General features: G+C 31.8%; 1 protein-coding gene across 1 annotated transcript; it reads right to left on the bottom strand.

The window, feature by feature from the left end:
- Nucleotides 1-930: 930 nt before the first annotated feature.
- LOC116017040 (protein SIEVE ELEMENT OCCLUSION B-like) lies at nucleotides 931-4,773 on the bottom strand. Its single transcript, XM_031257550.1, has 5 exons — nucleotides 4,525-4,773; nucleotides 3,627-3,707; nucleotides 2,535-2,980; nucleotides 1,911-1,996; nucleotides 931-1,398 (listed from the first exon to the last, which is right to left on the bottom strand). The coding sequence occupies exons 1-5, from the start codon at nucleotides 4,708-4,710 to the stop codon at nucleotides 1,169-1,171; spliced, it is 1,029 nt and encodes a 342-aa protein (XP_031113410.1). The 5' UTR covers nucleotides 4,711-4,773; the 3' UTR covers nucleotides 931-1,168.
- Nucleotides 4,774-13,723: the final 8,950 nt, after the last annotated feature.

Consider the following 13,723-nt stretch of genomic DNA (forward strand, 5'->3'; position numbering starts at 1 on the left):
CATATTATAGTTTCAATACAAGACAACTAAAGTATCATTTTAGTTCAACTACAATTTCATTTGACAATATGCACTCAATATATGATACATGTTATTTAGTTTAATTTTAGATACGCTATAGTTTTATTATACCACAACTAAAGTATCATTCTAATTCAACTACGTACAATTTCATTTGACAATATAAACTCAATATGTGAAACATGTTATTCAGTTTCATTTTAGATACACTGTAGTTTAATTTTATTCCAAGCACATTATAAATATGATATTAGTTAAGCATGACCGATGCCGTTTCTTTTTACTTAAAAGAAACATTGTCATTTATGGACCATGCTCTACCGTATAACAATTGAAATAGTTAGGTGGAGTTTCCCCGACAACTTTTATACTATAGATTAGGATCCACATTACATTGTGGACTCTGATTTAAAATTATGTGTCTACCATTAATATATTATGTGCATTCAGTTAGTAAATTATGTACTTGAAAATAATTCAAAGCAAATAATATGTTAACTATAGACACATAATACGTTAACTGCATATTATGTGTATGTAGTTAACATATAATTATTTTTGTTTGTTGTTAACATATTATGTGTTTTCAATTTATTTATATAAGTATATAATTATAGACACATAATATGTTAACTGCAACCATATAATATGAATGTTATTTTGGATCAGGGTCCACAATACAAGGTGGATGTTGTTCCATATATGATATAATTTCTATCCCCTCGGTGGAGAGTCATGTTGAAAATTTATAGCAAAATTGACATTTTAAGTGAATTTTTTTGTCCAAATATATATATATATGAGATCCACTCTCAATTTGGGTCGGGTTAAAGTAGTTAGATTCATGTTCTTTAAAGTGAATATATATATTATATGCTCAAAACGGATAATGGGTGACTAGGGAATTGATTTTTAAAGATAATAGGTGCAGTGCATGATGATAAATTGATTTTCAAAGTAAATGCATTTGTGTTTACAGATATAGAAAGGCTTGGAATAAACCTTTGTATAGCATGAGAATAAAAAGTGACCAGTTTGTACTAGTATATATACAATCCAAAGGAGATTCAATTGTATAACATAAAAGTTAGGTCTTGCGCGTATTTGACTACGCCCGGGCATGCATAAGATGCACTTTATTCCTTGTTCACATACCAATGTATTCACCGCCGCCATCTCCGCCAAATTTGACGGCGGACACCACTCCGCCGTCTGGCTTCACGCTAGAAAAGCTAATGGACTCAATTGCCCCTTCATGAACGATACTTATCTCTGCTATTGCACCTTCAGGCTTGTATGTCCACTCTTTTCTACTTGTACTACCTCCACATGCTACAACTTTTATCTCTTTAGCAGGTACAATTACGTGTCCCAACACTGCCATATAGAGTTTAGGATTAAAAGTACGTAGAACAAGAGTTAATGGCATATGAGATCCTCCGAATATAGTAATTTTGTCACGTTTAGTCTTAAACTTTTAAATCGGCCACTCATGGTCATTCGACTTTCAAATTGCTACTATTCAGGTCCAAGTTAACCGCTCATAGTCCTTCAACTTTAAAAATTTAACCACGCGCGGTCCTCCTAGAATGACCATGGGTAGTTAAAATTTGATAATTGAAAGATCATGGTGGTTAACTTGGACCAAGAATGGTAATAGTTTGAAAGCCGCAAGACCATAATGGTCAATTTCAAAGTTTATAACTAAACCTGACAAAACCATTATACTCGGAGGACTCCAGGCCAGATGTTATTAACTCAATAGAACAAATTAAAGAGGAAAACTAAAATACTAATATGTGTTACATAGTGGAAAAACCAAATGTTGCACAATGGGAATTCATGAAGCTTAGAAATATACTTCGAAGTAGCAAAAACAACAATCTTACATGATTTTGTCATTTCCTGGCAAGCTGCTTGGAGATCACATATTTTTTTGGTCATTGTGTCAATATCACCTGGTCCAACGCTGGACCTACATATATTTGCCAATCAGACAATCACTTTCAACTAGGTTGTTAAAAATAAGAAGAAGAAAAAAACTATGTATGATCACTTTAGAGTAGGGGTGCAAACGAGTCGAGCCGAGCTCGAGTCTGGGATGGCTCCAGCTCGAACTCGTTAAGAAATGTGTTGTTCGAGCTCGAGCTCAACTCGAGCAGCTCGATTGTTCGAGCTCGAAATCATGCTCGAATTTTACCTGTTTGAATTCATCATACAATTAATAATAAATACTATTTTATCCATATATAAATAATAAAAATTTTAAAACTTTCAAAAGTACATACAATTAATATTATATATATTATTTATTAATGGCTCGCGAGCGACTTGACGAGTCACGAGCCTATAATAAATGAGCTCGAGCTCGGCTCGATAATAAAACGAGCTGGTTTGAACTCGACTCGAGCTCGAATTGACTGAGTTCGAGTCGAGCTTTGGCTCATTTGCAGCCCTACTTTAGAGTGGTTGAAATTTGAGAATATTTTTGCCTAACGAAATGAAATTCTTACTTGTAAGCCTTGCCAAAGAGGGAGTGGATATAAGATGTGCACAAAACAACATTTCTAACAGTCCAGTAGCTCGCCACTACCATGGTGTTCGTCGCGATACGAATCGTGGCTTCATCTGCAGAACTCGACGACATCAACGCCTTCATCTTCGCGATTTGCTCAGCCAAATCCACCATGGACATCATCAGATTCTTAAGCTTATCAAACCAAGATTTCTGTTCATCGGACTCTGCTACTCGCTCCTTTAACTGCAACAACGTTACCATGTCCTTGGCCAACTGTTCCCCGGAACATGACTGCATTAGAACCCAATAGTCTCCGTAAATCGTAACGAGAGCCGCTAAAATCAAACACAGCTTAGCGTCCCACTCGTAATTTGAGAGCATGTTGAAGAAACTGAGAGCCTTAGGATGTACATCTGCCGCGTTCAAGGTCGTGAATGCTAGCTAAAACATGAAACAAACGACAGGAAACAGACAGTAACATGGTTAGTTAGCTAGGTTATGGCCCTGTTTGGTAAATAATCAGCCTATCAGCAATTTTGGCTTATTTGATCATTATTAGTTGTTTGGTTAATAAGCTTTTTGTAACTCTAAAATACTAAAATTTAAAAGTCTACTCAAAGTCTTTTCAATTAGCTTTTTGAGAAAAAAAAATTATACCAAACAGCTATCAGCTAACAGCTAATCTATCAAACAACTTTTTACAATCAGCTAATGTTATTAACAAAACATACCTTCTAACCCAAACAGCCAACAGTCATTTACCAAACATGGCCTATATATTATGTCGTAAGAATTTAACTCACTGATTCAGTAGGTAGTATTTGAGGTAAGAAATTAATGTTCGGAACTTGACAACAATAGTGTGGAGATTATGCTCAAAGTAGGCATACAGATCCCTTGTACGTACTGACATTTCATCTTATTCGCTGATCTAAGTCACTAAATTACCTTAATTTATATCATTTTCAAATGTTCGACAGGATGTGAGGCCCTAAAGATTGTGATTTAACCTTTTTGGGAAGTTAAGGTTTAGACATACTAGCAGATAAAATAGTTAAAGTATTGGAGAAGTTGCTGTAGTATGAACCTCGGTGGATAGTTGTTCCACTATGGATTGCAGGCTGGAATAATCCAAGGAAGTGGGATCTTCTTTTTGCCCTTCGGAACTCTGTTTACCATTTAGGAAAAACATTAATAAAACAAAATTTCAATCCAGCATAACAAACATAATATTTTTTTTGAACCATAGATCAGACTTCATTAATAAACATCAAGACCAAACAATTAATGAATTAATGTTAGTACTCTGATCTCCATAAACTTTTGGAAATTTTGCCATTTTTCTCCAACTTTTCTGATAATCCATAAAAAAAAGAGATGAAAATTTAATTTTTTTCCAATTCTCTAGCCACGGTTGGGGTGGTTAAATTTTGAAAATTTTAACGAATTGAACCATATATGCATACTAAAAACATGCATCTACATAAGTCATAGACTATTATTAATCACTCATAAGGTGTTATTATTTTATTAGAAATATAGATTCTTTATTATATATGGGGTCAACTAATTTATAGTGTAGTCGTTCATGACAATAAAAAAAATCATTCTTTTATTTAAAATTTGTGAGTGATTACCACCTATCAAAGTAATTCGTATTCTAATTTTTATAAATGGTTAGAATTGACAATTTTTTGACAACAAGTGGTCCAAATTTAAAACAATATGCTAACAACCACTTGACCAAGTTTTTGAACCAATGGTCAATTGTTAATTGTCAATTCCCAATCACTTTCTCGGACCATCGGTTAAATTAAGAAAAAACGCTGATAACCCAATTAACCAAGTTTTTAACCACGGATCATTTTTGACTACCAATGAAAATTGGTTGGAAATAACAATAACAAATTTTTAGAATCAACATGCATGGTTTCTAAACCGAAAACCTAGTCTTAGGACCATTTGAATTGGTAGAACATACATACCGTGTGGTAGCCACATAGAGATAGAATGTCCTTGATGGTAGTGAGCAGACCATTAACCTGAACTTGTTTGCCATCAGGAAAGTGTGTAGTTTGGATTTGGGTGACAATCCCGGTTTGGTCACAAGTCGCTGCCAGGCCGGTTCGACTTGCCGGTGGCTCTGCTTCCACAAACGCCGTCACCGCCATTGATGATCTTGAATTGGCTAGCTTTCTTTACCCCACTTAACGGAAAGTTAAGCATGCACTTGAGTAATATGGAATGAAATTAAACCTATAGGAATAGGCTGGGGTGCTAGCTGGTTTCATGGGACAGGTGCTTTAATGGGTTAAGAAGCATGGAATCTACTAAAGCCCAAAACAAAGAATCCTCTACCTTTCTTCAGGTAGATTTTGAGTAGCAGTTTAGAATAGGGATCCATTATCCACTAAAAGTAGGAAAAAAAATTTGTGTAAGACGTCTATGTAATACCGTACCATATATACATTTTAGTAAATAAAAATAAGGTGGTCATTTTTCAAGATTTAATTCTTCACCACATGATTCTCAGTGAAATACCAGTGATTCTCAGTGAAATAGTGGTAGATAGTGATTTTTTCAAATTTAGTTCTTCCGTAAGTTGTCCTCATCCTGACAAGTTTCTCATTTGCTAGATGAGGTGGAGAAAAAAGAGAGTAAATTTTTCTTCTTTATAAGTGACACGTGACTAGCAAGCTTACTAATAGTAGCAAAATTAAAGCTGTCGTTTGACTTTTTTTTTTCTTTAAGTTTTTGCTTAATGTCATATACATACATACATACATTTTTGTACTACCGAAATGCACACCATAATACAATTAGGCCACTAAGCTCAAAAAATATGTAATTGAGTCCCTAATCATACAATTAATCCAATTTACGAGTTTTTTCAGTTTCTAACAAATAACCAAATTTAAAAATATTTTAAAAATAATTTTAAATACAAAACTAATTAAAATTAAAAAAAAAAAAGAAAAAAAAAGACCTCCGCCTCTAGGATTAGAGACGAAGGCACCTTCATCTCTAGTTGTCTCCACGGCCGGAGACGAAGATACCCTTTGGTAACCTGTTAAAAATGGAGAAAACTAGTAAATTGGACTAATTGAATGGAAATGGTTAATTTGGATACTCAATTGTAATTTTTTAGGTTTAGTGACCTAATTATATTATTGCGTGTAGTTTAATGACCTATTTAACTCTTATTCCTCTATTTTGTTATGAAACTAACTTATTTAAAGACCTAATTTATTTTCATATTTAATTATTTTTTTATTGTTGAATTATTGTATTGAAATTTGTTACGCAATATAATTTTTATAATTTTAAAAAATTATAAATTATTACTTTATTTATTTGTACTTTGTTTTTATAATCTATTTTCTTTTTTTATGGAATAACAATTTTGAATGAAATAACATATTAAAAAATTACGTTTCTGAATTTTCATTTTTGCTATTTTAATGTTTAAAAGTAATTTATATATTGATATAAATTAATAATTTTGAATAGAAAATAATATATCTATTGAAAAAAAGATAATAAGTTTTTAAGTGATGTGAAATTGGACCTACTTTTAAAAGTAGATTGTATTTGTAGGGATGTAGTGTAAGAAAAATACTATGTGTACTCTCATTTTCTATTGCCAACTTTTACTCCGAGCACAAAATTTTGATATAGATACTTGCATTGGAACTCGCATAAAAAAGTAGTTTATCAATATCCTCCACATCAAGGAGTAAAATTTAGGAAATAAGATTTGAGAGTCCATGTAGTAGAACTCGTAATGTAAATAATACCCTATCCGTCTCATTTTATGTATCAGGTTCGGTTAACGGAGCTTAACTGAAGTTATTTACAATTTAATTTTTTTATAATATTAAGTTTAGAATTAGTATGTGAAATGTATATATTTAGAAACTACATTAAGACTATTAAACACAAAAAATCATATTTAAAATTTATAAGGAAATACTAATGAATACAAACCAGAAAGAATTTATTTGACCAATGAATAGTAAGTAAGATAGATAAAATGAAACAGATGGAATAACTGAATTGCATGCATATTTAATGATGTAGAGATGGAGTAACTGAATTGCATGCACATTTAATGATGTAGAGATGGAGTAATTGAATTGCGATTTAATGATGTAGAAATAATGTCCACTTTTAAAAGAGATAGTATTTCAGGATAATGATAATCTTATTGCTTCATAATTTTCAGTGAAAAAGTTGGTAGATCGCATGCTCCTCTTAGAGAATGGCCCATGATTATTATTTGGGGGGGTTTTGGGCTGTGTTGCAGGAGAGAGGAGCTAATGTGGTTTAAGAGAAACAAAAGTCAGATTCTTTGCAAGAAACATTTTTTGGATTGATCATGCTAGCTAGCTACTTGGACCAATATTTTTCACCATCTCATTTGGTAGTATATTATTTATATTTAATTAATCCTGTGGTCAAGCGGTATAGCTGTGGCTCTCCCAAGTGACCCTCCCAAGTGAGAGGTTACAGATTTGATCTCCAGTGGGGACGTTGGCTGAACATATACTACTTTGTAGCAGAGTCAATAGTATTCAATAAATAAATAAATATTTTTTTTGCCAACAAAATAAATAAAAAATTGTAAGGGTCACCAGTTCATGGTAATTAATAAATAAAAATAACTGTATTGCCCTATCAAAAATTTTGGTGAAATTTTTTTATTCCTCTACCAATATCCTTGTCAGATTTTATTTTTCTTTTTAAATGTCCTTCAATCCAAAAAACCTCATTATCGGCCATTTGTAAGATTTGAGTATCGGTAAGATATCTATAACGACTATAAAGAAACTGGATAGTGCAGTGCAGAGTGATGATGATTCGTTACCTTTTGTTATTAGGACTCTATATTCTAGACACATTGACTGAGACTTTTATATCCTTATAGATACTTGCCACCACCTTAGCCACTAATCCCCGCCACCGCCGCTGATTATGTCAGTGACACCACCTTAGCCAATTAAATATCCAAAAATAGAGTTAGTAGTACTAAAAAAAAAATTATCCAAGAGTAAATTTTGGATGAAAGATATGATTTTTCTCTTCAAAGTTACCTCATAATAATCCATCCCTAATATGACTTTAGTTATATAAGTTTAAAAAAGAAAACACTTTAAAGATGTCAATATAAAAAAGAAAAAGAAATGTCATATAGAATTGATGTATTAATCAAATAAAAAAATTAATATAATAATGATATGTCAAAGAGTAAATATATTTATTTTTCTACTTTCTTCTAGAAGTGTAAAATTACCACCTCGTCACCACTTATGTTTTTTTTTTTTTTTTTGAAAGAACACCACTTATGTAAAAAATTAATTTTCACAAACATAAGAGAAAGTCATTTAATTTGCGTGCTAATAAGAAAGTTACTCTTCAAAAAAAAAAATTGTACCAAATACTTGAATCAATTTTCATTTTTAAAAATTCCCTTCAAAGGGTGTTATTACTTTTCATCATATTTTACAACTTTAAAATGAGATATATAGAGTTAAATAATTATATTTTTATTAGTTAAAAGCTATATATTTTTAGAATAAAGACTTCTTTGAACCTTTTCAAAACTCTTTTTCTTTTTAATTTTATAGGTGTATTTTAAAAAATCAATTTCATATTAACCAATCATCCATTTTTGTGCGTGAATGAATATACGAAATTCATATAATCCTCACATTAAAAGTATCAACTTTGGCTTAACCCAAATAAATGGTGGACACAATTCAAAATAATGTATCGAAATAGTTACTCACATTTAAATTTAGCTAAACATTTGAAGATGATGAATACGATCCTTTGCTTATGAAAATCTTATTTGTCACAAAATACAAAGTAATCTATACATAGTAGAAATTGAATCCATAACCTCTTTCTAAATGAAAAGATGATGGATCCTTTGCTTATTATGAGCGTCTTATCCACAATGAAAATGATTGGAGAAAATAGACTTGTAAGCTAGGCTTGAAATATTTAAGTGTAGACCTATTTAATTAAATAGGCCTAAACCTAACCTCTTAACTAAATAGGTTAGACTAAAACAAGTTGAAACTAGATCGTCTAAGTCATAGCCCCTTTATAAGAGCCTAGCCTATTTCTACTCTTACAAATAACTCATTCACAATTCTTAGGGGGCGTTTGGTTCACGGAATCTTGGATTATCCCAGGTAATAGGATTACCTCCAGGAAGGTAATGTGAGATTTTGTGAATGTAAGATTACCTCATGTGTTTGGTTTGGATTGTGAAATATAATATTACTTTGTTTGGTTAAGGGTTATATTTTAGGTTATATGGATCAATTTACTATAATGTCCTTATATATATATATATATATATATATATATATATATATATATATATATATATATATATATATATATATTTATTTATTTATTTATTTGTGTGCCTTTATTGCTACAATTTTTATTTATTTATATGTATGAATATATTGATGCTTAATATTAACAAAAATAAATATATAAATATACACACATGTATATTTGATTATATAAACATATATTTATTTTATATATGTTATTATTATTATTATTATTATTATTATTATTATTATATAAGAATTAGTTAACAAGGGCAAAGTTGGAATAATCCAAGGTAATCTTAGATTACCTAAAAAAATGGGGTAATCACATTACCTTGAAACATTACCGCCACATCAGCTTTGACGTAATATAACATTACAAGGTAATTTCATAACTTGAAACAAACAAGGTAATATAACATTACCAGACTCAGATTACCTAGGTAATCTCAGATGACCTGAACCAAACGGCCCCTTAAGGCATTTTCATTAATGATTTTTGGAGTGATTTTTGAGGAAACAATGCTTATGTGGAACAGTGGAGGAAAGAGAGTAAGTGAGGTCTTTAATTCGCTGAAGGACCAAGGTTTTTGTCAGATCTGTGGGCTCCACCTACAAAGAAATAAAGCTAAGCCACGCTGCTTCGCGTGAGGCACAAATCTCGTACCCAGCCAGGTGATTGCAGTCGCGTAAGTCTTTACTTTTTTTTTTTTTTTTTTACTTTTTCAATTTTTTTTTGTTTTTTTCCCCTTTCCTCCCATCTTTTCTTTCTTACTCACACATGTAAAAATTCTTTAAAAAATTACAACTATTGGCATGCTCTTATTTGTTGCATTTATGTTTTCATTGCAAATGCATGGTTGACGTCGTGCTGATCTAATCGTTAAAACTTATAAGGAAGCAAAGTTGCAATTGACAATGTTGACGACGGAATCTACCAATTGATAGACACCCGTGGTTTGATTATCTTCTTCGCTTTTTTATTTGTCTTTGATGTAAACATCCTAAATTCATACATTTCAAATCATTACAGTAGTCAACTCTGATAATTTTTTATTTCTTTTTTCTTTTAGCGTTATCACTTGATTATGAAATGGAATCTATGTGAATATTTTAGTCATTATAGATACTTGATTATTGAACCCAAAAATCAACGCATACATAAGAGAAACTTTGCTTCTCGAGCAGTTATATTCCAACTCTCTTCTAATGGTCACATCCAATCTATCCCCCAAAAAAAAATTGGAAATGTTTTTTTTAGTAATAGTAATTTTATTTAAAAAAAACATTATTTTTAAATATAAAATATAAATTTAATTTTATACATGTACAAATAATATAAAATTTAACAATTATACATATATATAAAAGAAATTATAATTAATTTTTTAAAATATAAATTATAAATAAAAAAAAATTTTAAGAAATTAAAGTGGACCAGCTGACATAAGTCATTTTAATGTGGGCTAATACGACATACCACAATTAGTAACGACTCATATGAGTTTGAGACGGGTTGACATGACCTGCTTAACATTTCTATCATTAATTAGATGTGTGGTGTATATACATATATACACATATATAAGATAAGAACTCGTAATCATAATACAAACATATAAAAGAAATTATAATTAATTTTTTTGAAATATAAATTATAAATTTAAAAATTTTTAGAAATTAAAGTGGACCAGCTGACATATGTCATTTTAATGTGGTCTAATACGACATGACACAATTAGTATCGACTCATGTGAATTTGAGATGGGTTGACATAACCTGCTTAACATTTTCATCATTAATTAGATGTGTGGTGTATATACATATATACACATATATAAGATAAGAACTCGTAATCATAATATTTTTTGAATAAAAGAATTTAGATATGATTCCGAGCATCTGAATGACAAAAGGAAAGCTACAATACAGGCCAAAAGGTATATAACTTTAATACTTTCCAAAAAGTCTCTCAATCAAAATTGAAATTCAAAGCTCACATGCCACAGCTATAGAGGGACCGTGGATTATAAATGACAAAAGGATGCATAATTAAGGCGTTTACGAGACTATATGTAATAGTCTAGTTTGCTTCTAGAGGGGCGTGGATCCCAGCTCCTGTCAAATGCTACGTGTACACTAGTGATGGTTTTGTCGAGATTAAGTCCACCATAAACATTATATGAAACTACAGAACGAAGGTAGGAAAATAATAGTATTATTCCTTAGGGCACTAGGCCCAGAAGATACATATAAAGTTTGAGACACTTGGATCAGAATGACAGTTCAAATAATAAATAAATAATACAACCTATAGCCCCAAATAGGGTACTAGAAATAATAATGCTATTGCTAAGAATAGGGTCACAGACCTCTAGACTAGGAGGGAGGTTGTGAACTAAGGATGATGTCTTAAAAGGAGAGAGGGGTACCTTATATAGTGTAGAAGGTCTTTCAGATGGTCAAATGTATGGCATTGGTCAACCTTCAATATTGACCATACACATGTATTCCATACCTAGATGTCAACGATCTTCACACGGGTAAATAGAACATCATGCCTTTTAATATATAAGATATAGAGTGGTTTGGTGGTTTGGTGGTTTGGGGTATCTGATCTGTTGTTATGTTAAAGGTCGTGGGTATGAACCTTTGCTAGTAACACCTCTATTTTTTAGTATTTTGCTTCAAGCTTTCCTATCTCCTAATAAAATAGGCCCACTGGGGTCCCATGTCCTCATCGTACACTAGTTACAATTCATACATACCTCTTTGCACCATTTAGATGCTAACCAAGCAAATTTTATGTACTTGTTTTAGATTAGTTGACTAGTTGAGTTACGTTATACATTAGGTTATGTTTTAGGCTATATAATAGCTTGAGTAAGGCTATTCACTTCTCCAAAAGTTTCATTTTCTAATTCTTCTTTTGACATAACAATATTTGATAGGATATTTTGGTCTATTATTAAAAGTTGTCAAGTTGGTAAGATTAATCAATTCATGAGCACCTACAGTTTATTAGCTAAGACCTTGTGGTCTAGTGGCACCCAATTTTGCACAGATGCTTGAGGATTTTGTGGAACTCCATGTGTTGCCACACCATCAACCCAAGAATCATTTGCAAAACTCATAGCAACCAAAGAAGGAGGGGAAACCGCCAAGGCAGATGAAACAAGGTAACCATGACTAGGGGGCCAACTTTCGCGCCAAGTTAACCAATTTTCGTGCACTCTGGAAGCATGGTAATGTCACAATCATGGTAGTGACCGTGACCATGACCAGGGGCCGAAACTGCGGATTCCAAATCTCACGATCGACCACCTAGTCAGGAGGTCAACCGGGACCATTTACTCTGTAGAGCAGTTATGGTTTCTAAGCCAATTTTTACATAATAAACGTTCGAATTAGATTTTTTTTTTTGTTCTTCATAGAACTTGTAGATATTTGAATTAACTTTCCAATGCCATTTGAATCACTTGATTTCGACATTCATACGCTGAAATATGGCTAAAATACCGAGACGTCACCTAACAGAGAAAACATATCGAACAGAATTTCGTCACGCTAACAATCACGACCATGACTACTATCAGCATTACCCTTGAGTTTCACTCTAAATGCATATTTCTTGCTTTCCTTTGTTTCTTTGGGTTCCCCAGGTCATGCCATGATACTTCCACCCAACTTTTTTCACTTTTTTTAACCTCTCATTACTCTTGGAACACACCTTTGTGCCAATATATGACTTAAAAACACATCCAACTGGGCTCCAATTTACATGATCTTACCATCAATATATCTAAATCACCTAAATGACACAAAGCGATCAAATAGGCACATACTTAACTTCCACTTAACATAAAATCATATGAGTTTGGTGTCAAATGTCCACATAAAAGTAATAATTAAAAATTAGCGCTTATCACATGATCAAACGCTTGCCACTAATCCAAAAGTTACAGTTAGTAGCAAATGTGCAAATTCATTTATTTATTATTATTTGATAGTAAAAAAAAACCCAACTAGCAGGTTATCTCTCAATTACTTGCATTGTCGCCATTATTGCATAGTGAATTGTGAGAAAGAAGAAGGAGAAAATTAAAATGATGGCATGGAGGTAGAAACTAGCTCATCTGATTACGGAGATTAGGATTCTAGAGGATTTGGGGTTAAAAATAAAGTTGTGCTTCGAAAGATCCGTTGTTGTGCATCGATTCATAAGATCCATCTGCAAGCAACGGTTAATAAAATCTCTTAAATCTGGTAAAGCTTTGGCTGGCAACTGTGGCTGAAGAGAGTTGCAAATGATGCTCCTAATGGTGGCCAAATCACTATAAAAGTTGCACTCTTCCGGTAGCTTATATACAGTATTTGGATCAAATAAGAACATTGCTACAAAAGAAAACTTGGAACCACTCAGAGTTGTCTATCTGAAAAGATTTAATTATTTGTGAGAATAAAAAAAATACAGTGGTACTTATGTCAATAATTCGAACTTTAAAGCTCAATTAATAACATTATAGGGTGCACACATTTTATGTACAAATGCGACGAACATATATGCACTTTTTAGCTTTGCTTAGTTGCACTCCATAGTATTGATAGTTACACTTTATAGTGTTAGTAGTTACATTTTAAAGTTTAAATTATTTACAAAAATATCACTAAACTTTTCAACAGATGCATTAGGTAACTTTAACTATATACACACACGCATTAGATTTAGTGGAAACAATATTTAAAAAATGATTTAAAAATTATGGATTTGAATTTTTACCTAGCTATGTTTAAGAAATATCTTAAAATTGTATTAAAAAGAGAAAAAAAA

This window comes from Ipomoea triloba, chromosome 4 (genome assembly GCF_003576645.1).
Source record: "Ipomoea triloba cultivar NCNSP0323 chromosome 4, ASM357664v1".
Lineage (NCBI taxonomy): Eukaryota > Viridiplantae > Streptophyta > Magnoliopsida > Solanales > Convolvulaceae > Ipomoea > Ipomoea triloba.

Bases quoted from the DNA above. Each gene is read 5' to 3' on its own strand.
- LOC116017040 (XM_031257550.1), bottom strand. From the start codon at position 4,710: ATGGCGGTGACGGCGTTTGTGGAAGCAGAGCCACCGGCAAGTCGAACC. The intron at 3,708-4,524 runs GTATGTATGTTC...AATGGTAAACAG, and splicing joins CTCTATGTGGCTACCACACG to AGTTCCGAAGGGCAAAAAGA. The intron at 1,997-2,534 runs GTAAGAATTTCA...AAATATATGTAG, and splicing joins CTCTTTGGCAAGGCTTACAA to GTCCAGCGTTGGACCAGGTG.